This window comes from Actinia tenebrosa, unplaced genomic scaffold (assembly GCF_029948245.1).
Source record: "Actinia tenebrosa isolate PJP-AT-01 unplaced genomic scaffold, QUT_ActTen_1.0 PGA_scaffold3__52_contigs__length_22856419, whole genome shotgun sequence".
NCBI lineage: Eukaryota > Metazoa > Cnidaria > Anthozoa > Actiniaria > Actiniidae > Actinia > Actinia tenebrosa.
The window spans coordinates 21,073,969-21,101,543 of record NW_028292580.1 but is presented as its reverse complement, the minus strand read 5'-3'; the positions used below and the strand labels follow the sequence as shown (position 1 = coordinate 21,101,543).

Genomic DNA, 27,575 nt, shown 5'->3' with positions numbered 1-27,575 from the left:
TGATGATCTTGATTTTTCTGTTAAATGTTCTGAGATGCGTTCCTTCTTCCTTAAGCGTAATTATCCTGCTCATGTTATTGATCGCGCCATTCGTAAAGTTTCTACTATTGATCGTACCACCGCTCTCACTCCTCACACTCGTCCCTCTAATGACCGCATTCCTTTCACTCTTACGTATCATCCTATTAACATTTCCATTAAACCCATTGTTAACCGCAACTTTTCTCTGCTTGACTCTGATACTCGCACTTCTGCTATTTTCAACAACCGCCCTCTCTTTTCCTATAAACGTGATCGTAATCTCCGTTCTTTCTTGGTCAAGGGAGTTCTTCCCTCTAACAAAGAACCTGGTACTTTTCGCTGTTCTCGTAAACGTTGTTATACTTGTCCTCACATAGTCTCTCACACTTCTGTTGTCGGTCCTAAATCAACTGTTAAAATCACTGACCATTTTGTTTGTACCACTTCTAATGTTGTATATTGTATTAAATGTACCCGCTGTAATCTTTTGTATGTGGGCGAGACTGGCCGCCGTCTTGGTGATCGCATTTGCAATCATCTTTATGATATTCGCAATAACGATCCCACCAAACCAGTTTCCCGCCATTTTAATCTAGCTAACCATTCTCTTTCTGACTTCATTGTTTTCGGTCTTTCTTTGCTTAACGGCAACAATGATTGTCGCAAGACCAAAGAAATGCGGCTTATTCACCTATTGGGCACTCTTAGTCCCAACGGGATTAATGAACGCTTTATTTTCAACTAACCTTTTCTTTTGTCTTTTGATTGTTTGTTTTTGTTTCCTTGCCTACCTTGCTCTCATTGGTTTCTTTTGTCTTATTCTATCATATATACACTCCTTTCTACCACTTCTTTCTCTTTTACTCCGACGAAGGACTAGCGTCCGAAACGTCAGTAAGTTTTTTCATCTTTTCACGGTGTATAATTTACCTTTTCATCATTACTTGTTCTTCGTATGTGCATTTGTAACGTTCCATTTTCTTTAGCATTTCCTCATGTTCGCCATCATATTCAGCAATCTTCCTTCTGTAGTACTCTAAAAGTTCCTTGGAAGGCCTTAAGTGTCCCAGCCTTTCATTTACAGTTGGTAAAGGAGAATAATCTCGATCGATCTCTTCATCCATCTCAGTCGCCATTTTGAAAATCGCGCTATACGAACGGCTTCGCACTGGAAAACAATGTTACGCATCACCAAATGCAAATCATACCGCTGAGCCCGCACAGCATTCGGTCAGTTTAAAAAAAATCAATTTACCAATAATAACAAATAAACAAACGTCAAACACTGAAATAAATAAATAAATAAAAATTAATTAATTAATTAATCTATAATAAGAAACGAAGTAAAAGAGAGTTCTCGTACTGAAAAACATCCATTTACCCCATTCCTCCAGTCCAAGTCGGGTCTCATCAGTTGACAATCGATTTTACCTTGCACAACTTCTTTTGAGTGTATCAATGACTTTATTACTGCAGTAATGTGTCTAAACTACAAGCGTTCCACAGGTAGCAACACTAAACGTGGACACCTAACAGCGGGGGCATATCCTAAGTCTTGTTTAATATTAAACGTCATTTTGACAAATGTTTTTAAAAAAAGACAACAAAAAAAGTCACGTGACCTAATTACGTAAGATGTATTCCAAAATGCTTAAAAATAGAGAAATAAATCTCACACGCGCATTACTTGTTTATTGGATTTGCATCCTTTGACGTACTTCTTGGTCACTAAAGTTTTATGGGGATGAATAATTTTTTTGTAGACACGTTTTCTGGAAGTTGATTTGTTTACATGTCTCACATGTCTCACATGTTGAACGAATGGAATTTGATCGAGTTGGAGAGGCTTTCACAATGTGACGCAACACGGCTTTTTTGACTAAGGATATAAGTCTAATTAGGACTAAATAACCGATAAGATAAGATAAGAATAAGAGAATTTAAAGCAGAAAAAAGGATTTTATGAAGAAAAAATATTGTTTTAAAATACTGCTATAAAAATACTGAGGGCCTTAGGTAAATTCTGGAGTAGTTAATCTTATGTATTTTCTAGCGTAAAAATAGAGTAAAGAAAAGCAAGAAGATGAAGAAATGGATGTCCCTAGGGGAATTAGGCACATTACAAAGAGAAACGTCATAGGGTCATTAAATTAACATGAAAGTAGAGGTCAACCAATCAAAATTGTTGAATGATACCACGTGGTAAGAGGGCATATAAAGGGCTGAGTCACCGACAGATGAGATGATTATCCATTTTAAAAATGGCGTTGGTTTGGTTCAAAATGTGAGGCCTTTGTTTTCATAATGCCTGGTTGAAAATCGGACCTAAAAATTATAATGGCGGACGAAGTGGAGGAGTTTGTCTTTATTTCTCCTCCTGAGGCTCCTGTTTTTGAGCCAACTGATGAGGAATTCCAGGACCCTTTGGCTTATATCGCGAAGATAAGACCGTATGCAGAAAAAACTGGAATTTGCAAGATTCGACCACCCCCGGTTAGAGTCGGACTCGTTTTTGTTTTATCGTCCTTAAAAAGATAAATTAAGTCAGAGTTGTTTTATTTTATATTAGAATGTTTACAATTTTATCCTGTCTTAGGATTGGAAACCTCCTTTTGCTGTAGAAGTAGAAACTTTTACTTTTACTCCAAGAATACAAAGACTCAATGAACTCGAGGTAAAGTTTAAAAACCCCATGAGTGTTTTTTCCCTCTGTTCTGTTGTTGAATTGTCGCGAGAAAGTATTTGCTATCTTATTACTTTTAAATGGAGGGGAATTATTGATATTTCAGTTTTGAAGTATCGTTCTGAAGGGTACGAATTACGTTAATAAAGCGTGTAAAAAAAGAGAACTGCATGTCCATGTGAAGTACAAGCTATCACGCATGCTATACACAAACCATTTCTTATTTTTTTTGTTAACTGAAACTGTCTTTTCAACTCCAATCCAGGCTAGGACCAGAGTAAAACTTAACTTTCTAGATGCTTTAGCAAAGTTTTGGGAATTACAGGTAAGAAATGACTAAATACCTTCTCGAAAATCAAGATTTCAAATGGCATCAACTTCATCCAATAGAAACTTCATGGCGTCCGCCATCTTCCCATCTCATTTATAATTCCTTCCTTCTCAAGTTTTTATTTTCACTTTTCAACCTTTCATTTCAAAAGGGCACAGTCTTCAAAATCCCCCAAGTGGAGAGAAAAAGTCTGGATCTCTTTAGATTGTACAAGGTAAGGGAATTTTTGTTACACAGATTGGACAATAAAGGGATTGCCCCTCTTCTCGTTGATGCAACCACAGCGTTTGAATTACAACACCGTCAAGCACGCAAGGCTTCGAGCCTTTTTTATACCTGTCCAGTAACTACATATCTGGAAAATATAACTTTTGATTCCTTAAATGAGCTATTTCATTTATACGGTACTCTAAGTTTAACTGTTATACTTCCTAATCAACATTTAACTCAAAACCCAAGGACATTATACCATAGTCCAATGTTAATGCAACCCAGTTTTCCAGCCCAATCAAGTATTAATATCAGCATAGCTAGTTAAATCTGTTAGAACAGATGTGTTTTTCCCGTTGTATTCGCAATTAGATTCTCAATGGGTGTAATTTGGACAACCCTGGCCTCCAAAAACATAGAAATGTTAGATCTAGATTAGCTAGATTAAAATGTATTTCCTTGGAAGGTGGCCATGATTATAAAATTATCCTCCCGGAACATTAATCTGCATATCTTTAAAATGCTGTTATGCAATTTAAGGAAACCATGGAACAACGCAATAGCTTAAAGGACAACTGACCCCAAAAATTGCCGTTTTTCATATAAAACTACAACGTACATAGATCACATAAATTCAACTTTGAACTCTGATACAGCTTCTATGTCGCCGAAAAGAAATAATCAATTCGCGAAAAATAGCAATAGAAGAGCGCCATATTTGAGCCCGCAATAAATTACCGCATTAATGCCGTGACGTCACAACGTGAAGCTTGCATTCCAAACTTGTTGAGTTTGTATATTTCGAGTGCTAGTCGATCTTTTAATAGTCTAAGTTAGAGTAAGTTTCTTAATCCAGATGGTCCATTGTTGTGTGCCAGAATGCACCAACCATTCTTCCAAAACTGAGTCTGTTAGCTACCACAAAATTCCTAACAAAATAGCTCTTCAGAAGGCATGGATAGCGCGGATAAAGAGAGAGAACCTGCCGCCTTTGAAGAACTGCTACGTTTGCAGCGATCACTTCGAGGATTCATGCTTTGAAGTGGATCTGATGGAGCAGTTAACCGGGATAAAAAGGAAGAGGAGATTAAAGAGCGATGCTGTTCCGTCAGTATTCAATTTTTGCAAGCCAGCTAAAAGAAGAGCTACATCAGAGAACCGGCTCAAACGCAAACAAAACGAAGAGGTGAGATAACATGTCATTTATACATAACATAGTTTACATTGTTTTTCGAAATAATCACTCATGAAAAAGACTTATTAATGCATACCGAAGCGAGTCATCAATCATTAGCTATTTATGCTTTCATAGATGAAATGTTGCTTAAAATCATAAGTATAGCTAGTAATATTTGATCGATACTTGAAATTTTCAAAATGGTTATTTGCACGTGTTTAGTTTACATTTGATATTTATTCGTAAACCATAACAATGTTGCCGTAATATTCCAAATTTGCTTGGATAAATGACCACGGAAGAATAATTTATAGCATTGTTGGTTAATATGTTTATTTTGTATTATTTAAGGTAAAGTAGGCCTCGAAGAATGGTTTATAGTATTGTTGAAAACATTGTTTATTTTTGTATTTTCAAAGAATGTGGAGCAGCTATGTGCCACAATAAATCCCTCGTGTGAAGATCCACCAAGTATGGAAACACCAGAGTTCTCTCCTGAACCACTTTGTAAGGAGATTGGTGTTCAGTGTTGCCTTGGTTGTAGATATGTTGTAACATCCACTGCATCAACTCAGACAGAGCCTGGATACTATAAAGATGCCGACACAACAACGGTTTACAATCCCTCCCCTTCACCAAACATCAGTAGAGATGAAATATTCAGTGTGAGCTTCCACGACCACAGCTACAGTACTAGCTATCACACCTCACCAGTAAAGTCAATGCCAACAGTGTCTCCACAAAAGTCAGAAAAGTCTTTGTTTTCAGAGGAAGAGGGACTCCCACTAAGTGACGATGATGATGGTTTCATTGTTTCATCGCAAGAGACAGTTTCAACAACGGACAGTGAATTAGAGCCAGAAAACAAAGACTGCAATAAAACTCTTGAAAACCATATCAAAGAACCTAAATATTTGGTATTTAACTCTTGTTTGCAGCAGTTATTCAAGTTTTGTAGAAGCTGTGGAGCACCTATCGCTGATGTCAACTTTGTATGTCAAGGCAGCCTACTTATTGTGACAACTATATGTATGAAACATCATGCTTTGACATGGTACTCACAGCCAATGTTAAATCGCTTAGCTATTGGGAACTTGTTGATTTCCTCATCAATATTATTTACTGGTAATACTTTTACCAGACTTCAAAACTTTGCATCCTGTCTTGGCCTAAAATTTCTGAGTGAGAGGGTCTTTTACAGACATCAGGAACGTTACCTATTTCCTGTTGTTAATGATGCTTGGAAGAGAGAGGAGGCTGCTGTAATTGAAGAGCTGTCAAATAAGGACATAGTAAATCTCAATGGTGATGGCCGAAGTGACAGTCCTGGCCATAGTGCTAAATATGGCACATATACTATGATGGAGACAAGCACAGGGAAAATTGCCACCTTCAGCATTGTTCAAGTCTCTGAAGTAACCAGCTCCAATGCTATGGAGAAAGAGGGGTTTCTAAGGTGTTTGAACACTTTAGAAGACACGGTCAGTATAAAATGTATCACAACTGACAGACACACATCCATCACCAGCACTATGGCAAAAGATTTTAGCCACATCAAACACCAGTATGATGTGTGGCATCTTTCCAAGTCAATTGTAAAAAAGCTGAACAAGAAAGCAAAATTGAAGAAAAACCAAGAGCTGGCACCCTGGATACAATCCATTTCAAACCATCTTTGGTGGTGTGCTGCTACATGTAATGGGGATGTACAACTTTTGAGAGAGAAGTGGAAATCTGTTGTTCACCATTGCGTGAACAAGCATTCCTGGAAGGATGCAGAGGTATTCAAAAAGTGTGCCCATCCTCCCCTAACCCGCAGACAAGTGCGCACCACACACTGGATCAAGCCGGGGTCACCAGCTCATGTGGCCCTAGAAGAGGTTGTCCTTCAACCAAAGTTACTTAATGACTTGGCAAGATTGACCGACTTTTGTCACACAGGAGGGCTTGAAGTTTATCATTCGATGATGCTGAAGTATTGCTCAAAAAGAGAGCACTTCTCTTACAAGGGAATGGTTGCTCGTACTCAACTTGCTGCCATTGACAACAATTTCAATACAGCTAGAATTCAAGCAATTGTTCAAAAAGGCCCAAGGAGTGGAGAAGCTCGTTATCGCAAGTGCTTCCCTAAGATGCACAAGCGCTGGGTTGTTAAGCCAGTCTTACAAAGAAAAAGCTATGCTTTCCTCCCTGAGCTACAACTGAAAGTACTTGAAATTTGTGAGGGTGGCATGGAGGCTGCAGGGGTTGACCCAATTGAAGAGGTTGAATTACCAAGAAACATTGCTAGTGTTCCTGCCCCAGACAAACAGGAATTGATTGAACGACACCGGTCAAGATTTTCTAGGTAATTAATTTAAATGGAATGTAGTAGAGACTAAAAACACTGAAATGTGTAGTGTTAAGTGATGCTAATTCTAACCATTTCCTATTTTTAATTAACACTATTTAGTAGAAAATAATGCAAAGCATCATTGGCACTCTTTTAGTGATTGTACTCTAGTGAATAGCTGTTTTGAAAGAACTGTCAAGTAAGCCTGTCGTCCCAATCCCCCTCATCTTTGAACAGTTGTGTTCATTACTGGTAATAATTACAATGCTTCTACAAATGGGAAGGTACATGACAGACCCAAGTAAAACTGCTATAAACAAAATATGTAATTAATGTGAAGGGGACCTGATTAAAGTGGTAGATAAGTTTGCAGTTTTTAGATGTTCAGATGAAAATTGTATTAAAATATCATTACCACTTAGGAAACGATTGACTTTTAAATGAAATCTTAAAAGAGGTCTTTTCTTTAACTATCTACGCTCCATTATATATGGGATCTCTCCCAGTATGAATGTAGTATAGAAAAAATTCCAGCTGAATAGTGACTTTCGCTTTCACTCATGGGAATCAAGATGTTCATTCATTTGCTCTCAGTGAATTAATCAGCACATGATTACTGAGCTGCAAAGGGCCTATTTGCCTGGAAAAAAAATATATGAGCCATAAATGGCTGACAAGCCTGGATGCCAAGATTTCCTAGTGCCAATTTGTCTGACAATGAGACTAGTCAGTACCGAGATTCTAAGATGGGGTGGGATTCTATCACCAAGAGAATTTTTTTTTCATTTAGCACAATTTTTGAATCCATTATAGCATGCTACTTCAAGGCAAATTCTTTATAAACAATACTGACTAGCCTTGTTTTCAGACAAATTGGTGCCCAGGAAATATTGGTTATCCATGTCTAGTATAACTGCAAAATTTGCTTGGTTAGCTCATGATTTTGTCCACTAGTGCTTTGTACACTAGGTTCTCTATTCAGCTGGATATTTTGTCTAGGTGTAGTTGTTTTTAAATAATAAAATATGCAAAACCTAGAAAACATTTATATAAACAACTTTCTATATGTACTTCATCTAAAAATAAATTCATGACTACTCTTATACATTTTGGTCTCAGCCTTTCCATGTTTTCCTTTTCAATTTATCAATTCAGAAATCCTGATAGAAAAAAATCCACTCTGTGTATATGAAATGAAGTAAGGAATAAATAAAATGTATATAATAACTCCATGTAACTTTAGGCCAAGCTAATCATCTGCATAGTGAAAACCTTCAAATTCAAAGTCCTCCTCTAGTCCAGGGGGAGGGAAGTGTGCTCTGATGCACATGACAGCACAAGAGGGCAGAACAACCCGAACTTCCTTTCCAAGAACTCCCCAGCACCATCTTGCTAGTTGCCTATATGCAATGTGTCTGTACTGCTTGTGCTCTGGGCCTTCATACGCATTACTGTACTGCTGTTTGTACTGAGCCCATGCGGTTCGAAGAACATACTTATTGGCACAAACAGGTAAGAATCCAGGATGTTGAGTAATGCATGGTGGTGGTTCATCAGCATCTCCATCTTCAACAACAGACTGGCATGTTGCAACCACTTTTTCGATTTCTTGGCAACAAATGCATTCAGATATTGAATCCATAATTTGGCAGCTACCACAGGTACACCTATTTAACAGAAATAAAACAATTCTTAGTATCTTTGAACATTATCAACGATTGTCCCAAGTGAGAATATACATACACAACTTGTGACACAACTATATCCCTGTATCTATATCCTGCAGTATATAACTTATTGACTATCAAGCGATGTTTTTAAACATGTTTTTAATTAAAATTGTGAAAGTTGGTATTGCTTTTGGTCGCAAACTGGATTCATGCATACCAATATCTAAAGAACAGATTGCAAGAACACGAGTGGCAAGATACGATTTTATATAAAATGGATATGTAGTTCAGTTTTGTGATAAGACAGAGGTACGACTTACCAATCTGAATTTGTAAGTCGATTGTTCTCTTGTTCATCGTCTTCAATAATGTCACTGTCAGATCCTTCTCTGAACTCTTCATCTGAGGAGATTTCTATTTCTGGTTCAAACTGATATGGCCGTAAACCAAATTCGTCGTCCATTCCGAAAAATTCTTGAGCGAAATCGTCTCCCGAGCTGTCCGAGCCTTCGGAAGAAGAATTAGATTCTGACATGCCTTTAATTTGATGACCAAGTTGTATTTTTTCGCAAAATATTGAGTAAAAAGTATAAGAAACTGAGGAAGAAGTCAGGCAAACAACTGGAAGCTTGAACTCTTGTGACGTTGTGACGTCATTACGCTATTTTTCTGAGCCCGCGATAAAAGCGCAAGATGGCGGCCACCAGAGCGATATATGCGATGTTTTCAAAAAATTGTTTTAGAAAAATGGATGCTCTATCCCCTTTAAAAACTGGATTTTTGGACTTCTCAAATGATGTAGTTCCTCTTAAAAATGGGTCATTTTGGAGGGTCAGTTGTCCTTTAACACTGTACACCATACACCGTCAGTTTTAAGGTCGCTATTTATCTATGCTGTATACACTATGCTGATGTGACATATAGATCTACTTACATATTAACTTCCACATACCAAATTGTAATTCATGTTGTTAACTCATGTATACTAGAGAAAAGAATAATCCAGAATAGCCTCTGATCTTGTTTTATATAATTTTTTAAATTTTCTATAATTATGTCAAACAGCGGAGTGTCTTTTTGGATTTTTATAGGGCTCAAATGTGTCATCAATGTCATTGAAAAACGACTTCCGGGCTCAAAATAAAAAGTAGTTCTATGAAAAGATATCTTACTTTTTCTTCTCAACAAGATTTGTTATCAAATGTTCTTATTATTTCTGGTGAAGATTAAATCATTGAGAATATTTTTTGCTTTATTTTATAACATTTTTTGTGTGAGTAGTTGAACATGGAAATACAATACAACTTTAAAACTCTATTTCATGCCTCTATTTATGATATATTGAAATAAATTAGCAATGCCACATTATATCACTGGTTTTCATATATTATCATACATTATCTCTTATATTAACTTGTATATATACCCAAAATAGTGAAAATGCAGTCATTGGTCTCCTTAATTATTTTAGGCATTACTATATGTTGAAGCTTTTAAGGTCCAATCATTCGCCCATTAATTTTCAAGTCATCAAATGGTTCTGCTTGGAAAGGCTAATAGAGTAGTTTGCATCAGAACCAGAGTGCTGTTTCGAGGAATATTCTGCTTCACTGATCACTGACCATGGTTCAGTCTGTAAAATGCAGTACTATGTCATAAGATAATACTGAGATGTCATTTCAAGTCATTTCAGTCTTATTCCTCTAGACATCAACGAGATATCAAATGTGCCATCTCTCTTTATTTGAAGTCTAATAATATTTAGTTTTATTGCCATTTTACATGATCAATTTTTGCTGAGTAAAGATATTTGTATTTTGAATTAATAAATTATAATTTCATTGAAGATAATAAGTCACTAATCTCACTAGATGTATATAACAAAATGATAGATTATCAGCTAGTGATTTTTTCAATTTCCCCTTTAGCATTGTTTCTTTCTTTACTAAGAATGCAGATGTTGATGATCTACGACTCCAACTAGAGATAAACACGACTTAAGAAAGACTGCCAAATGATTTCTAACTTGCCCAAGGCCAATGGTTTTGGTTCACCTCACCAAAACAAATGTTTAATATGAAGAGGTCTTGACAATGATTAGGAAAGCCACAAATGTTCTTTTTATATATGCATCTTAAATTTCATAACTCATGAATAAAAACGATATAAAGTTTCATGTGACAATCTCTACTTACACTTACTTGCAAGAATGTTGTCATACAAAAATAGAACATTAGTGATTTAGTGGGATAGGAATTATATTAAAAAACAAAAGAAGATCACTGAAGCTGAACTTTTTCTTTTGTGTTTTAATGTATTCCTTTCTCACTAAATCACTAATGTTCTATTTTCGTATGACAACGTTCATGCAAGTAGGTGTATATGCTAGATATTTTAAGGATATTATTAATTTTGGGATCATTTCTTCTTTTAGACTGTCCATGAGGAAGGTGGATATGAGCACGTTACGAGAAAGAAAAAATGGGCCATGGTGGCTAGAAAGGTAACATGTTCAGTAGAACTTCAATGAGTCAACATATATATTAAGTTACCATCTGCCATGTCATGTGCAAATGGACCAAGTAGTTCAGTTTTGTATTGCATTTTTACATTGTTCAATTTTTTAAAGATGATAATCTTTGAATGCAATTCAACTGTAATTATGATAGCAATAATTATTGCACACACACACACACACAAAAGGTGTTATGATTGATGAGTGGTTAAAGCATTGATAATAAAAAATGAATAACCAGAAGTGAAAGAGAAGTAACTCGGAAATAATCTGAGTTTCAAAAAAAATTTTGATTTTCCATCTGGAACTCAGATTTCTGAGTTATTACTCTTTCACTTCTGGTTATTCATTTATTCATTATAAGTTTAGCAGTTTTCACTCTGGGTGGTGATAATCTTGGAGTTTTTGTACTTTCTTCTTTTTCATTGTGAGTTAAGTCAACTGCTATATTTTAGGTGTCTGTAACACAATAAATTCCTTTCGTGCAGAGATTGGGGTACATAATTGTTTTTGCCTCAAGTCTAGAAATTTATCAACATATTGATTTGTGATAACTCATGCAAATCAAATCGAGGATAACTCAGACAAGCTTCCCCATCATAAACAAGAAAGTGTGAATTGTCAAATTATTTGTCTAAAATTTTGCACTTAATACCGTAGTTTTTTTTTAGATTAATAATATCTAAACAATATCTTTGTTTTGTTCTATAGATGGGTTATGCCGCTGGCAAGTCAGCACCTACTCTGTTAAGAATGAATTATGAGAAGTTCTTGTACCCATATGATATCTTCTTAATTGGAGCATTTACTGGGGACCCTGTGGTATGTATTTGATCACATGCTTGTTATTGATATAATAATAGTAATAATGATAATAATGATAAATAATAGTATTTATTTATAAAGCGCAAATGCAAATTTGTTCTAAGCACTAGTAAAAAGGATTATTACAAACTACAAAAACAACAAGGAAATTTACAAAAAAGAAACTAATTTGAAGAGATATGTTTTAATATGTTTTAACCCTGGCTAAGCCTGAGTAAATCAGTCTGTAATCAAGAAACACAGTGGTAATTTGGAACTTGAAAATGGTCTATTAATTCACGACAATAAAATGCTAAAAAAAGAAAACTATAAATATTTATAACATTAGGTAACAAAATAAAATAATAAAAAGTTGAAATTACGGTATATTTAAATTATGCTAGTGAGTCGCACATACTAACACAGTAAGGTATAAAGCTATATACATTTTGAATAAAGCTATATATATTTTGAATTTATTTTTTTCAGCCAACTGCTGATCAGTTGAAAAAAGAAGAAAAAGACAAAGACTATACCCCGTCAGTTTCAACAAATACAAATTACCAGGCAGCTAGACGAACGAGGAGAGCTAAACTTGATGATGATGAAGAAAATGTATGTTTTTGCAAAATACTAGAAATTAGCTATTGGTCATCAAGTTTTGTTTGCTATTTTCATATACATGCAAACTTGGTAGCTGTGAGCTGCCAATAAGATGCCGTCAATCAAAACTAATCAGTTGGTACCTTCCATATTTTTGACTGCCGGCAGTGAAAAGCTAAATTTCATTGGCAGCTCACAGCTACACAGAGTTTGCATGTTTATGGGCAAAACGCAGCTACAGACTTCGCATATTTATGAAAATAGCTGAATAAAGTGCAATTATGAGACCTCTGGTCTTACATCCCCATTATAGATATCCTGGTCTTTATTGACTCCAGCATGACTTTCATTTTATGTTTATGGCACAGTTCTTATTTAAAACCTATCATTTCTTCTAGTCTTCAAATATTGACTATGACAGCAATCCAGAGTTGAGGAAGTTGCAGTTTCTTGCTCCTGGACCAAAAATGGCTGGTGTGGTGGCCAAAAAAGAAGGTATGACCTTTGCTTGATGTTTTAAGCCTGACATCTATTCAATCTTATAAAATCCATCCATCCATCACTTTAATTTATCCACCCACCTCTCTAAACCTATCCCTTCACATCCATCCATTTTCCATTCCTTCCTTCCTTCCTTCCTTCCTTCCTTCCTTCCTTCCTTCCTTCTTTCCTTCCTTCTTTCCTTTCTTTCTTTCTTTCTTTCTTTCTTTCTTTCTTTCTTTCTTTCTTTCTTTCTTCCTTGTTTTCTATCTTTCTATATTCAAGCAATTGTCAATTAAATATTTATATTTATATTTTAGATAAAAATCTCCTGACCCACGTTCCAGAGCCAGAAATCAAAAGAGAATCAATTGACTCCAAAACCTCTCCCAGCAAGAACACCTCACCAATCAAGACCATCTCACCAAGCAAGACAAAATGTGTGGGAACAGATGTCAGCATTGATAGCTCACCTGCAAAGTCAACCAGGTTTAGCAAACAAAAGGACAGTGGCAAGCTAAAAATGGAAAACATTAAAATAGGAAAAGAACCTGAGCTCACAAGACGTCGTCCAGTCAGACAAGCTAGTAAGACTCAGTCTGTATGGGTAGGTAGTACCTCAGATTACTTTTGAAATAATATTTAAATTTCATTATGTCTTTATTATCTCATCTCATAATCACTGGCTGGTCGACCAATCACAGTGCATAAAAGTGTATATTCAAGACTAAAATTATGCTAATATTGTATATCAAATATTGAATAATATTGTATTAATATTGTACATTAAGTATTGTAATAATAAATACTATTGTATTACTATTAATTATCGAAAAACGTATATTTATATATAGTATAGCATTCTATCCTACACCATTGAAAATCTATTGTGCACTTCTACTGTGCAGTATATTTTAACCCCTGATTTTTTAACCAATTAGGTTGAGGAATATGTCTGCCAAGTGTGTACAAAAGGAGATTCAGAAGATTCAATGTTACTATGTGATGGATGTGATGATAGTTATCACACATACTGCCTTATACCGCCACTTACTACTGTACCCAGAGGAGACTGGAGATGCCCTAGATGTGTTGCTGAGGTAAGTACCACATGCTAACCCTCCATATGACTTTGATAATTTTGATAATTTTGAAATTTGATTAGTAGAGAGAGCCGCCAATAGACATGTACTATATTGGCCCAGAATTACTGTACATCTTAGTAGGATAATTGGGATACTAAACTTATTGCAATTTTGAGTTTCCAATACGAGCTTATTCCATACTGAAACCTTTGACAACCAAACCATCCTCAGAAGTGGACTTTTAAGTGTTATATTATTGATCTGACCACAGAAAAATATTAGTCTGTTTGTTTTATTGTTAGTGTAAAAAGAAGTTTTCAACTGGTAGTTTTCTTACACTTCTTTCCAAGCTGAATACTTGTGCACAGATGGCATTAGCACTGTGCTCTGTTTTCTAATAGAGCACTGTTTTGAACCAAACAGAGTAAACATATCAAGGTGACTTAACATTTATAATGATATGCCATGAAAATAGTTTATTTTTGTTACTTTATAGGAATGTAATAAACCACAAGAGGCCTTCGGCTTTGAACAAGCCAAACAGGTCTACACTCTGCAGTCATTTGGTGAAATGGCTGATCAATTTAAAAAAGAGTACTTCAAGATGCCTCCCCGGGTATGTATGTAGACATAACAGCCCAAATACACTTGACCTTATAAATGTTTAGGACTCTCAATCTGTAAACCTTTTTCAAATAGACCTTATTCAAGTTCCAAATTACCATCGGTTCCTTGATTACAGACTTATTTACTCAGGGCTAGAATCACATCAGTGTCTAAATATTCACAAATACACGTATTTACGGTAAGGATGAGAATATGTGGACCACATAGCACTTATGAAATACATGAAGATATAGAAATATGGATAAGTTATAGTGCTTGGGAACGAGGTTATTCTGGGTGAAAGACCCTTGGAATTAAATTCAGAAAAATTAATTTCCGACCTCGCTGGGAATCGAACGCACGACCTTCGGAATTGTACTACTGATGCTCTACCAGCTGAGCTAGAGGTCAGACTGAGAGCAGGCCGGAGTGACCAGCGAGGTCGGAAATTAATTTTTCCAAATTTAATTCTAAGGGTCTATCCCCGGAATAACCTCGTTCCCAAGCACTATAACTTATCCATATTTCTATATCTTCATGTAATATTTCATAAGTGCTACGCGGTCCACATATTCTCATCTTTGCATCATAATTACCGTGACCTAACATCTATTTCACCCCGGCCTGCTCTCAGTCTGACCTCAGAGCTCAGCTGGTAGAGCATTGGTAGTACAATTCTGAAGGTCGTGGGTTCGATTCCCAGCGAGGTCGGAAATTAATTTTTCCGAATTTAATTCCAAGGGTCTTTCGCCCAGAATAACCTCGTTCCCAAGCACTATAACTTATCCATATTTCTATACCTACGGTAAAGTAGAGAATGCACACCCCTCCCCCCCCCCCCCCCCCTTTTACATTTCATTTGGATGTTGTCAAAGAGCTAGTATCATACTGGTTTTATTTTTCCTCTATTTTTTCCCTTTTTTTATGTATATTTTTTCTTATTTATATTTTTCATCTTGTTATACCAGGAGGTGCCAACACAAGTAGTTGAGAAAGAGTTCTGGAGGCTAGTAAGCTCAATGGATGAGGAGGTAAGCAGAGTACGTTGCCATTATATTTTTGTATTCACTATGATCTAAAATGGCTGATGATTAAAGTACCACTATGATCAAATTTCTGACTTGCTCTATTTCCTGGATTGAAAGACCTGTGACAATATCTTTAATATTTCCTTCAAAAGATATTGGAGTTAAAAAAATGGTGGCCATTTTTCTTGACTACGTCATATATTCTCAATACTTGAGCAGCCTAAGATTTTGATAAGCTATATCTCGTCCAATTTCAATAAAAATCAACCAAATTTGCTAGTCTTTTCTAGTGTTCTAGGGATAGAGTATCTATAGAAATAAGTTGCCTTAGCAACAGGTTAGGTTCCAGGCCACCCCTGCCTAAAATTCAGGTTTTTGACATTTCTACCTTTACCAAAGATTGTATTGAATAAGGCTAGGTTAAAATAATGTTATGGTTGTAGACAAAAATTTAGTCAAACAGTTTTCTGCTCAAGTTAAATATAGCGAAGCAATTGCTGAAAGGCTTAAATCGTTGTTAGGGGCCTAGACACCATTGTGTTGCCATAGCAACCACAGTTGCATTTTTCAATGTTTCATATTTTGAATACAAGTATGCTGCAAAGTTTGGATGACATTCATCAAATACTCTCAGAGATATACTTTATCTATGTTGAAGGAAACTGGGAGTCGAGAATATGATGTCATCAACCTCCTGAATAGCATAAACTTAAAACTTGAATATCTCTCAAACCAAAAATGCTAACAAGAAATGAAAAACGCCAGTTTTCTTCTTTTGCAAGTACTTTAACTTGTGTTTAAATAGTAAACATTGGAGACATTACAATTTCATCGTAGTGGCACTTTAAGTACTGGGTGAGCTGGGAGATGAGTTAAAAGATTTTTTTTGTATTCTCTTAGGTTCAAGTAGAGTATGGAGCAGATCTTCACACAGCAAAACATGGCAGTGGCTTCCCAAGGAAGGGTTTTACATCAACCAGTGAAGAAGAGGTGTGTACTACATGTATGAACCATCATGATTATATTATGAGTCACTAGCGAGGGTACCGGGGAAGCATAACAGCAATGGGTTGGCAGGCCTTACTATGGATATCAGTAGAGTGCCAGAGTACAGCCAACAAATCTCTTATTCTGATTGGGTATCTGATAGTTTCGCCTGCACATAGATTCGCCTACTGAAGTTCGTCTATGTATTGTTTTGCCTGGTTATTTAATGTCTTGACCATCATAGATAGGTTTTACAGTGTATTTGATATGTAGGTGAACTTCAGTAGGTGAAACTACATGTAGGTGATCTTCTGTAAGGGAAACTACATATAAGCAAACTTCATTAGGTGAAACTATTGTAATTCTTTGATCCCTTTGTTGATGAACCATCTATTTTTGCTTTTTTTCTAGTATTTTGCTAATTCACAGTGGAATCTCAATAACATGGCTAATCTTGAAAAATCAGTACTGTCTCACATTAGTGCTGACATCTCTGGAATGAAGGTATTGTCATTGTCATTATTTTTGATATCATACCATTTGCTTTAGTATTAATACTAGTTCAAGGAAATACATTTTGATCTCCCTGTTGTTTAGCTTGTCACATTTGTACCAAACCTCCTCCACCACAGCAGCATCTTATCACTTCCACAGGTAGCCCAAATATGAATTTAAATTTTTTATCAATAATCTTTAAAGGTTCCATGGCTATATGTTGGCATGTGTTTTAGCAGCTTTTGTTGGCACAATGAAGATCACTGGAGTTACTCCATAAACTATATGCACTGGTAGGATTATGTATCTCCCTTTAGTCCTCCAAAATAGAATCTATTATATTTTATATTTTAGTCTTGTAGACCTGCCATATCGTTTTGAAATAGGATAATGTTGATATCAATGATAATGACAATGAGGATGACGATATTGATGATGACGATATTGATGATGGTGATGGCAGTGATGATGATGATGACCATAACCATGAATTATGATGGCTGTCATGCTAATAGAGGTGGTGAATGGATTGAGATGATGGTTATGATTAATGATGATACCTGCATTGTTAATAGAGGTCTTGATAATAATGATGATGAATGATGGTGATGGTGATGGTGAAAATGATGGTAATGATGATGATGATCTGACTCGATATTATGATTGACTATAACTGTTCCATTCTATCCATTGTACAGGGGGGAGCCCAAGACATGGTATGGCATCCCTGGAGATGCTGCAGAAGAATTTGAAATGGCAATCAAAGAAGCAGCTCCAGAGCTATTTGAAGAACAGCCTGACCTGCTTCATCAGTTAGTTACCATAATCAATCCTAATGCCCTGACTGCCAAGGGTGTGCCTGTAGTCAGAACCAACCAATGTGCTGGGGAGTTTGTAGTGACTTTCCCTAGGGCATATCATGCTGGATTCAACCAGGGCTTCAACTTGGCTGAAGCTGTCAACTTTGCTACTGCTGATTGGGTGAGCCCTCCTTGTGATGTATTTATTTTTGAGGGTAGCTATTGTTTAATGGTGTTAATATTTTGTTTTCCAATTTCTCTTTAATTTGTGGGTTAGAAAGATTGCATGGCATGGCTAACTTACAGATTGAATTAGCTGTGCCCTGGCTTGCAGTAGATCAGCCCAGAGGTTGTTTTAGGACTTGCTGAAATATAAAAGTAGTAGATAAGTTGCGAGTTAAGTTGTCAAATGGGATGTAGTAACTATTGAATTAATTAAATAAGTTCATGTAAAAACACAGCCCACAAACTTCCAGTTTCAAGTGTACTTTATCATTACATTAAGATAATTTCTTGTTAGATGCTTGAAAGCTTTTAATTTCAGTACATTCCTAGTACAGCTTAATTTTGAAGACTGAACAACAACTTTTCATTCCTATTCATTTCCAAAGAATTTTCAATACATGTTTCAAATTCTGATGGTATTAAGCTTGTTTTCCTCATAGCTTCCCATCGGACGCAAGTGCATTGAACACTACAAAGAAATGAGCAGAAACCCTGTATTCTCCCACGAGGAGCTTGTGTGCAAGATGGCTGCTGATCCAGACGGTCTAGACCTAGACCTTGCTAAGGCAGTATATGATGAGCTGTCTGTCATTGTTGAGGCAGAAATCAAGAAAAGAACTAAACTATTAGAACAGAATACTAAGGAATTTGAGCGGCCTGAAGCTTTTGAACTGCTTCCTGATGATGAAAGACAGTGTAATATCTGTAAAACAACTTGCTTTATGACTGCTGTCACCTGCACTTGTGATCCAGGTAAGAGAGTCAGAGCTCTATGAGTGTTTAAACAAACTAACAGTAAGTTTAATTATCCAAATCCTTGAACATGTTACAACAATCTTGGCAAAAAGCAAACATTGTGCATGGTAGCCTTGCTTGGGCACCAAAATATTTTGTTCTCATGCCTTACGAATTCTTGTTTGTACCCAATCTAGACCACCATGCACCATGTTTGCTATCTCGAAAAGGATAGACCACAATGCAGCTCTAGCCAATCAGAATGCAGAGTTTGTTGCTAGTTCACTTCTTCATACTAACTATCTGTATATTTTTTGTTATGTTGCAGAAAGACTTTCATGCATTGATTGTGCTAATGAATTTTGTTCCTGCCCAGCCTATAAGAAGACACTAAGGTACTAATATTATAAATGAAATGAACTTTGACAGTAATTCAATTTATAAACTTGTGGTCCTCTTTCAAGATCTCTACTTTGTTAGGAATGGGACCACCATTAATGTGGTCATCTGAGCCATGTGAAGGTCTAACCATTTGCAGATGTAAATACAAAGGCAGCACCTTCTCAGTTATTTTAAGACCCTGAGTGTTGGTCCGGCCAGTGCTTGAACCATGACCTTCTGCACAACAGACCAACACTCCAACTAACTTAGAAATATACAGATATTTAATGCATTTGTTTAATACTTTTTCCCCTCCAGGTATCGATATACTGCAAAAGAACTGCCTTCCATGTTGCTCAAGCTCAAGAAGAGAGCTGATTCGTTTGATAATTGGGCACGGGAAGTCAAAAGGGCTCTGGAGCCATGTGAAAATAAAGTTGGTAAGTGGATTAATATACAGTAGAGTAGCAGTAATTTTGCGGGTCTTTCGGCAATATGTACCTCAAACCTACTTTGTTCCAATAAAGATTCTATGATAGGGTGTCCATGAAGTAGGACTTGACCGTATGTAGTTACAGGTTACTAAACTTGACGTTTTGTCATACAGGTGTTGCTGAACTGAAAGAACTTGTCGCAACAGCAGAACAGAGTCAGTTCCCAGAATGTGATCTTTTACAGTTACTTAAATCAACACTAGCTGAAGCTGAGAGGTGTGCAAGTGTGGCTTTACAGCTAGTGAGTAGAAAGCACAGGACACGCCATAACCTACCCACATCAGTTGTGCAGGCACCTAAACTGAGTCTAGATGAGCTACAGGCCTTCAGGCAGCAGCTAGAAGGGCTTCCCTGTGTTATCCGTGAAGCTGATTTAGTTCAGGTAAGCTATTTATACCCTTGGCTATTGATTCCCATACTCAGCATTTTTAGTAGAGTTTGTATAGTTCTGTTAAGCTATATAGACCCTTGACTTTGGCAACACATATTTAGTAGTAGTTTGTTTACTCCTCTTATTTTACGTTTTTTGGTGCTTGGGATCCCTGTGTCACATTATCTTCACACCACAGGTAGCCCACAAAAATGAAAAACTCTAAAGCAATGGGACATACCTTCAGAAGAAGCTACTTTGAACCAAACACAGTCAAACTGAGTGTTTGACGTCTCTCACTAATGAAAACACAGCAAGTCCATAGCTTGAGTTTTTTTTTCAGTCATCCAAATTTCCTCTAAAAACCAGTGGTTGCAAACTAATTATGTTGAAATATTATTATTAGGATCTGATGACCCATGTTGAAAGCTTCCAGTGTGAAGCACAGAAGGTTCTACAAGACACTGTAGTAGACAAGATTAGACTACAACAACTACTGGATACCGGGGCCGGTCTGGATGTCGAACTACCAGAGATACCTAAACTGAAACAGGTATACAAATGACTATGAAGCAAGAGGAAATATTGCATTTAGTAGTATCTGAAAAAAATATGCTTGGTTTAGGAAAATAATGATTAGCTAAATAGAAAAATTCTCTATTCTTTTAGGGGCTGTGTAAAAAAATTCAGGTTGGGAAGGGGTCATATAGAGCTGTTAAGTGTGACGTAATTCGAACAAAAAAGGACTTCCGGATCTAAATTAATAATTAACTCTACAGACATTTTTCTGATTTTTTTCTGCGTAGCAAATATCCTGGGAATAAGTTGTGGCAAGATTTTAGAGGTTTTTTGGGGGGGGGGGGTAATTGGACCCGGAAATACGTCACGACTTAAAAGCCCTATAGCGCTATTACGTGTGACGTAATTCGAACGAAAAACGACTTCCAGGTCGAAATCTTAATAATTACTACTACAGACATTTTTCTGTGTTTTTTCTTCATAGCAGGATTTTCTGTTTTTAATTGTTGAAGGTGAATAAATCCTGGGGATAAGTTGTGGCAAGATTTTAGCGATCTTTTGGGTGATTAGACCCGGAAATACGTCACAACTTAAAAGCTCTACAGCTGTATATACTTTTTACTTACGATTAACAAAATCCCAACAACCCCCCCCCCCCCCCCCCCCCCTATTCCTGTAAAAATGAACTAAAAGTCGGGTACAAGGGGATTGCTAAAGTTCCCCTAGCCACTTTCTTTGCTCTTCATGGTCATTGTTACTAAAATGTGTTGTCAACAGGAATTATGTCAAGCCAAGTGGTTAGAACAAGTGGCAATAACGCTAGAAAACACAGAGGCGGTGTCTTTTGATACCTTACAAGAATTACTGACAACTGGACAAACTTTGACTCAGAAATCTGGTACGAATAATTACAAAAGTTTGACTAGATTTGTCAAGTAGAAAATAGACGGTGCTCTGAGACATTAAGATAAGGACAAAAGACCTCCTTGATGGAGATTAGCTCGTTCTAAAAGTAGAAGGCTTTAGTTTATATTATAGTGACTTCTTTTTTTCAATATATGCTTAGCTGTTGCGAAGGCTGTTGGTGAACTACGAGAACTTGTGAACCGTGGTGAAAAATGGGAAGAAAAAGCCAAACTATGTCTTCAAGCAAGGTAGATTTAGAGTACAAGCTGTTCGCTTTTGTATTTTATGAATCATGGAAGGTTGTTAGTGCGATGTTAGTTAGTAAGCAGATTGTTTTTCTATTTCAGACCATGTGTCCTTTTCTTGGGAATAATGTTCTTTGTTCGAGTTGTACGTATTCATATTCATGTGTCTTCTCATGCACAACAATTAAAGAAAGAAACGATACTCAAGGAAATGACACGTGGTCTGAATCGGTAACCCAATAGATGGATCTAAGGAGGGTAGATTCTGTGGAGTAGCCACACCCTTTGGAGTTGAAAACTCGTTAGAATAACGGATAAAGGTAAATCTCAAAAAGAAAGCCATGTGATGCCTTCTTAGGTAACAACCACCCCCATTGAAACCTTTCTGGATCCGCCACTGATTATGCCCGAGGTCTAATGTGGGAATTTCTAGGGGACTTGGTAATTGGTTCATGAAAAGACGTGAACATTTGTATGCCTTTATCTCATGGCTTACCATGGTTAATTCATGTAGGCCTCGACACGTTATGGCCACAGTAGATGCTATCGTCAAGGAAGCATCCAATGTACCTGTTTACTTACCTAATGTCAGTGCACTGAAGGAATCACTAAGAAAGGCTACTGAATGGTCCGAAAAAGTCGATAAAGTACAGGTAAGTTTTTTTAAAAAGAACAAAACAAAACAAAACAAAACAAAAAATAAATAAATAAAAATAATAATTAATAAAAAAACATAACGAGCTGATTTGTGCCTTGAGCGCTATTTCTTTTCAAGACAAATTATGTTCTTGTTCGATTCAGTTCGATATATTATTCCCTTTATTATTATTATTTCATTAACTCAGTTATACAGAGTACAGATTGTATGACTGGAACGATACAAAATGTGCCGTATCTGAGCATTTTCCCTGTATAAGTAGTGCTGCGATTGGTTTAGGCGAATGTACTTCAGGATGTATTCAATTTTGCACCTTTAGGATGCCACTTGCCGCACCTTTGGATGCGATAGAAATGCCTTGATTAACTGCCATCAAAACGTAGTTCGTCGCGACGTGCGTTGGGAAGCATGCACAATAAACGATCTTAACCAAATCTGTCCTGTGACCATGAACATGAGCGTGCTCATTGATTTGATTAGTAGTACTAAGCCCCTCGCGTTGTGATTGGCTCGTCAATTCCCTATCGTGCGCGTGCCGTGTAACTTGTCTTTCTTTCCCTAATATGACATCAACTTGTAAAGTTAACTCATTTCTCACGATTGGTTCAGAATGACGTATACTATCCATATTTGGAAGTGCTGGAAGCCCTGGTCATGCGCGGAAGGCCAATCCCAGTAAGGCTTGAACAGTTGCCTCAGATGGAGTCTCAAGTGGCGGCTGCAAGAGCGTGGAGAGACAGGGCAGCAAGGACATTCTTGAAAAAGAATTCCAATTCTCCTTTGCTCGAAGTATGATTTCTACGTCTCTTGATTTCCTTCTTAAAAATGGTCCATTCATTCGTTCGATTTGGTTATTCTTATTTGTCTGGATTTTTTTACATACCCATCCTTCCCATTCATTCGTCCTTTCGTCCATCCATCACCGCTTTCATTCGTTCATAGTTTGATGGTTTTGTTCATTTTCGTTATAGATACTGTTACCAAGGAAAGACATTGGCTTGTACAAAAGCTGTCCAAAACCAAGAAAGAAAAGAGAAAAGGAAAAGGAAAAAGAAAAAGAGAAAGAAAAAGAAGTAGTCCTTGACCTAGCCGCTATCGATGACTACATCGGCAGAGATCCACTCCAGCAAATAGCGCAGTTCAAAGACGCTGAACTCAAAGAGTTAGACTCTGTTAAGAAACTACGTAAACTACACATTGCAAGGTTACGCGAAGAAGAAACAAAGCGTGAGGCTGGAGAGAGCATCGACGGACAGTATTGTATATGTCGCCGCGGCCCCGAAGGCTTCATGCTGATGTGTGAACTATGTAAAGAATGGTTCCACGGTTCGTGTGTGCCTTTACCTCGAACGCAAAGCGGAAAGACTGTAGGAAAAGGATCAGCTGGAATAGAAGCCGCTAAAGAACTCAAATATCTATGTCCTCTGTGCCTGCGCTCGAGAAGACCACGCTTAGAAACCATTCTCTCGCTCCTTGTTTCTCTTCAGAAACTCCCCGTGCGCCTCCCAGAAGGAGAAGCGTTACAATTTCTGACAGAACGAGCTATGAACTGGCAGGATCGTGCGCGTCAGCTGTTAGCGGACCAGGAAGTAGCTAAGATATTGGACTCGTTAAATAAACCAGAAGCGCAGAGCACTGAGAGCTCACAGAACGTTTCGGAAGAAAATCTTTCCGCATCTGCTGCACTACTGCGACTGGCGAGCATCGCGTCTGAATTACCTTCAGCTGGAGGTTCTACAGAAAGCAGTGCTGGTGCTACGGCAAGTTCATCTACAACCACTATCCCGGCTAACGAAAGAAAGCCTAGAGTCTTGTTATCAGATGAGAAAAGAGCTGGTTTAGAAGATCTCATGATGGAAGGGGATCTTCTGGAGGTTACGTTAGATGAAACTGATCAACTGTGGAAGGCTTTGCGCACTCAACGATCCTTTGAAGAAAAGGAAAGAAAGGTTGGTGCATTTATCCTCTGCTCGAGCTGTAGTTCCTTGCGAAAATTACTCATTTTAAACCCCTTGCATGTCACATCAAAGCAGTTCTATTTGGAAAACAAAACTAAAGAATTTCAATCTCATGAGAATAATTATTATAAAACTATTGTTATGTCCTCCAAATTGAGCTACATTCCGACGTGCTGCAAAGGTCTATTACAGCTATATTATTGTAAAACTACTTTGTCAGACGTCAAACTTTTTATAACACATCTTTTTCTAAAAGTCCAGATAGATAAAAACGTATATGCGTGTCATGTCGAGATTGTATAACATCTTTTTCTAACAGTCCAGATAGAGAAAAACGTATATGCGCGTGTGCCATGTTGAGATTATATAGAGGTACTTTTTTCGCGCATTTTGCTTAGAAGATCGGCAAAGTATAGATTTGCTGTAACTGTAAAAATCTACGGCACAGATACGTTTACAGATCACATAAAAAATACTCCATTCTGGAGCAATGTTATTGGCACATAGGGATGAAGTCAATTTCGTACCGTGTTCCTGCCAAAAACTGTTTGAAAGTAATGAACTGTGACTGATGTATGCTATTCTACACCATTAGTTCATTGCTTTACGTGATCGTGCTAGGTGCAAATCTAGGTTCAACTCTCCCATCTCCGCAAAGCAAAAGAATATTTATCTTGTGTGTTTTTTCCGACAGGTGTACGATGTTAAACAAGACAAAGAGAAGATCAAAAGGAAACGAAAAAAGAAAGATGAAGACGATAAGAACAAACCTTCAAGACGTTCTTCTACTTCTACCAGTACAACCAACACAGACATCCCAAAGAAGCGCCAAAGAAAAATGAAATCAAACCGTGAAGAGATCATAAGTGTCGATGATGAGGAGGATGAAATGTGTGCATCAAAGTCTTGTTCGCGGCCAGTAGGGGACGAAGTCGGCTGGGTTCAATGCGATGCTTGTGAGTTATGGTTCCATTTAGTATGCATAGGATTGAGCTGTGAGAAAGCTGAGGCTCTTGAATCCTACAAATGTAATTTGTGCGTGTCTCTTGTCGTGAATATCTCCAACACTAAAGGACCATCACCTGAGTCTCCAGACTCAGTAAATGTTGATGTCGATAGTACGACACCTTGTGGGAATTCTCCTTGTGCTTCACCTTCACAACCTGCAGCAGATGAAAAATCATCTAAGGTAGAAGAGGTCCAAGAGAGTAGTAATCCACTTGCGGTACCAATGGATACTGAAATCACCTCTGCACCAGTAGAGAATAGGGAGAACTCAGTCGTACAAGTGAATGTTGACTTATGATGTCACACAGTAAGTCCGGAAGTTCAATGGATATAGTTTATAGGGATCTCTGGTGACTTCTCATCATGCAAATGCGAAAATAGTGCCCTGTTGAGCTATTCTCATTTTTGTACACATCCAAAAATAGTGATCCCACAATATTGCATCCAAGTTTGCTATGCTACAAATGGGCATTTGCCTAGGAATACTTGACAATCAACAGATTAATTACACCATTTTTCTCACATACGATATACGAGTTTGCATAATTTGTCCCATGATTAGAAGATGGACATATATATTTTTCGCTTAAGATGCGTTTTCCTTTAAAGTGTAGTTTTTTCAACTAGACTCTGAAGACAATGATTCCATGCTAGTGCATTTTTTTTCGTTTATAAAATGCTTCCTTTTGCTTTATTTGTGCTCAAAAGGAAAACGTTTCAAAGCGGAGTTACAAATGATGCATGATTCTAGTTCAAGCAGAAATAACTTTTGCTCTTGATTCTGAAGAATACTAGAAGTTTTTGACAAAGCAATAGTTTGGTAGTAAGCAACCACAATCCTTATAATTTTCCCTTGGTGTCTTTAGATAATTCAGTTTTAGAACATTGGACGTCAAGAAAATCAACCACCATCATTCCATAAGACAGGACTCATTGTAGAACGTATGGTGAGAGTTTTCTTTAAAGTAATTAGTTAAAAATTTCAGCTTTTCTTCCAGTTGTGGACTTCTCAAGGATAATAATTTCACAACTGACTCTAAAATAGATGTGGTTAGAGTTGGAAAATTACAGCACTGTGCTGTAGATTATAATTTCATTTTGTACGTAATATTTCAATGGCATTGCATGAAATCTTGTAATCTGTCATCGCAACAATGTGAGTCCTGGAACATTCTATAGGCACATGTTCTTAAAACTTTATTTCCACATCGGAGAAATGCCCCATTTATTTTTACCAATCTGGCTAAATTGGTAAAGTTGATCGACACATGCTATTGAAAATGGCTTTAAATCGAATTCCATAAATTTTCTTTCCTGTTTCTTATATGAATCCCACTTCTATGCTATAATTCATTTCTCCAAGCCCTATTACCTGGTTGCAAGTAAAAAATTAGAACTTATTATCCATTGTATAAACTGCAAGCATACATTATCATATCAATTTATTTAAAATACATATATAAAACTAGGTGATAACTGTTCTCTGTGTATATACTATTGCTCCTTCTAATGATAAACAATAAGAATGCAAACACTCTTTCAAAAATATCAATTTACAGTTAATGAGATTGCTTGAGCTTTAATATCATTGATAGTTAAGTATGGCTTTCACTAGCAAGCAGAATCAGAATTGGAAGCAGCTTATGATGAAGTGAAAATCAGAAAACAGACTAGTTAATTGGAGTCAGAAACATGTCCTTTTTCTTATTCCTTTGAACAGTTTTCACTCACAATTTCATGCATGAATTGCTTCTAACTCTGCTTCAGACACAATTTAAAACCAGCTTCAAGAATTCAACAAATAAGCTATTTTCTCAGTATCCAGTTAAACTTTAATGGTTGCCACAAGCATTCTATAGATCATTTAAAAAAAAATACTTGTCAGACACCCCACTACACTGATCTACCAATAAGATTAAAAAGCAATAAACATTTAGTAAAACAGTTTTTCCGTAATAACAATTTTCTGTACATTTAGCATAATCAGCATCAGCATTGCTATTATGTTTAACTTTATTTAGTGATTTTCGGTTTCCAGTTCCGAGGATTATTCTATTTTTTGATTGATCGTAATTTATTCGACAGTTAATACTTCATTATATGGTAACTTTTGTATACTGATTTGTTTATGTAGCTTTAGTGTTAACAGCATTTTACGTCAAGAACACTTTAGCTGTTCCAGTCTTATTATTTAAGGTATTGCCAAGAAAATCATACCTTTCATAGCAAATAAACAACATTTGAAAACA

General features: G+C 36.7%; 4 protein-coding genes across 7 annotated transcripts in view; 2 read left to right on the top strand and 2 right to left on the bottom strand.

Annotated features, from left to right (window-relative positions):
* Window positions 1–3,098, bottom strand: part of LOC116296670 (coiled-coil domain-containing protein 77) — an 8,572-nt gene extending 5,474 nt beyond the window's left edge. The window contains exons 1-2 of one of the 2 annotated variants that reach the window (XM_089034923.1): window positions 3,049–3,098; window positions 966–1,189 (exon numbers count right to left, since the gene is read on the bottom strand). In XM_089034923.1, the coding sequence (XP_088891049.1) occupies window positions 966–1,157 (192 nt within the window). In that variant the 5' untranslated portion in view covers window positions 1,158–1,189; window positions 3,049–3,098. Of the gene's footprint in view, window positions 1–951; window positions 1,190–3,048 lie in introns of those variants that run through there. The other variant, XM_089034924.1, reaches the window with a different exon arrangement.
* Window positions 2,271–27,575, top strand: LOC116305844 (lysine-specific demethylase 5A). 3 transcript variants are annotated; one of them, XM_089034921.1, is made up of 28 exons: window positions 2,271–2,514; window positions 2,618–2,695; window positions 2,970–3,029; window positions 3,187–3,249; window positions 10,859–10,927; window positions 11,651–11,761; window positions 12,233–12,358; window positions 12,745–12,841; window positions 13,147–13,433; window positions 13,768–13,926; window positions 14,408–14,527; window positions 15,486–15,548; window positions 16,446–16,535; window positions 16,944–17,036; window positions 17,232–17,320; window positions 17,726–18,008; window positions 18,493–18,805; window positions 19,116–19,182; window positions 19,487–19,608; window positions 19,776–20,044; window positions 20,439–20,585; window positions 21,329–21,449; window positions 21,618–21,705; window positions 22,217–22,355; window positions 22,970–23,149; window positions 23,332–24,309; window positions 25,013–25,633; window positions 26,193–27,575. In XM_089034921.1, the coding sequence occupies exons 1-27, from the start codon at window positions 2,359–2,361 to the stop codon at window positions 25,622–25,624; spliced, it is 4,980 nt and encodes a 1,659-aa protein (XP_088891047.1). In that variant the 5' UTR covers window positions 2,271–2,358; the 3' UTR covers window positions 25,625–25,633; window positions 26,193–27,575. The 3 variants fall into 3 exon arrangements, with proteins under 3 accessions (XP_088891047.1, XP_088891046.1, XP_088891048.1); XM_089034920.1 differs by having other exon boundaries at window positions 25,013–27,575; XM_089034922.1 differs by lacking the exon at window positions 22,970–23,149 and having other exon boundaries at window positions 25,013–27,575.
* LOC148908883 (uncharacterized) lies at window positions 3,294–7,180 on the top strand. Its single transcript, XM_089035434.1, has 2 exons — window positions 3,294–4,431; window positions 4,842–7,180. Exons 1-2 carry the CDS (start codon window positions 4,102–4,104, stop codon window positions 6,771–6,773), a joined length of 2,262 nt encoding a protein of 753 aa, XP_088891560.1. The 5' UTR covers window positions 3,294–4,101; the 3' UTR covers window positions 6,774–7,180.
* On the bottom strand, window positions 6,758–9,261 carry LOC148908882 (uncharacterized). Its single transcript, XM_089035435.1, has 2 exons — window positions 8,745–9,261; window positions 6,758–8,421 (listed from the first exon to the last, which is right to left on the bottom strand). The coding sequence occupies exons 1-2, from the start codon at window positions 8,957–8,959 to the stop codon at window positions 8,004–8,006; spliced, it is 633 nt and encodes a 210-aa protein (XP_088891561.1). The 5' UTR covers window positions 8,960–9,261; the 3' UTR covers window positions 6,758–8,003.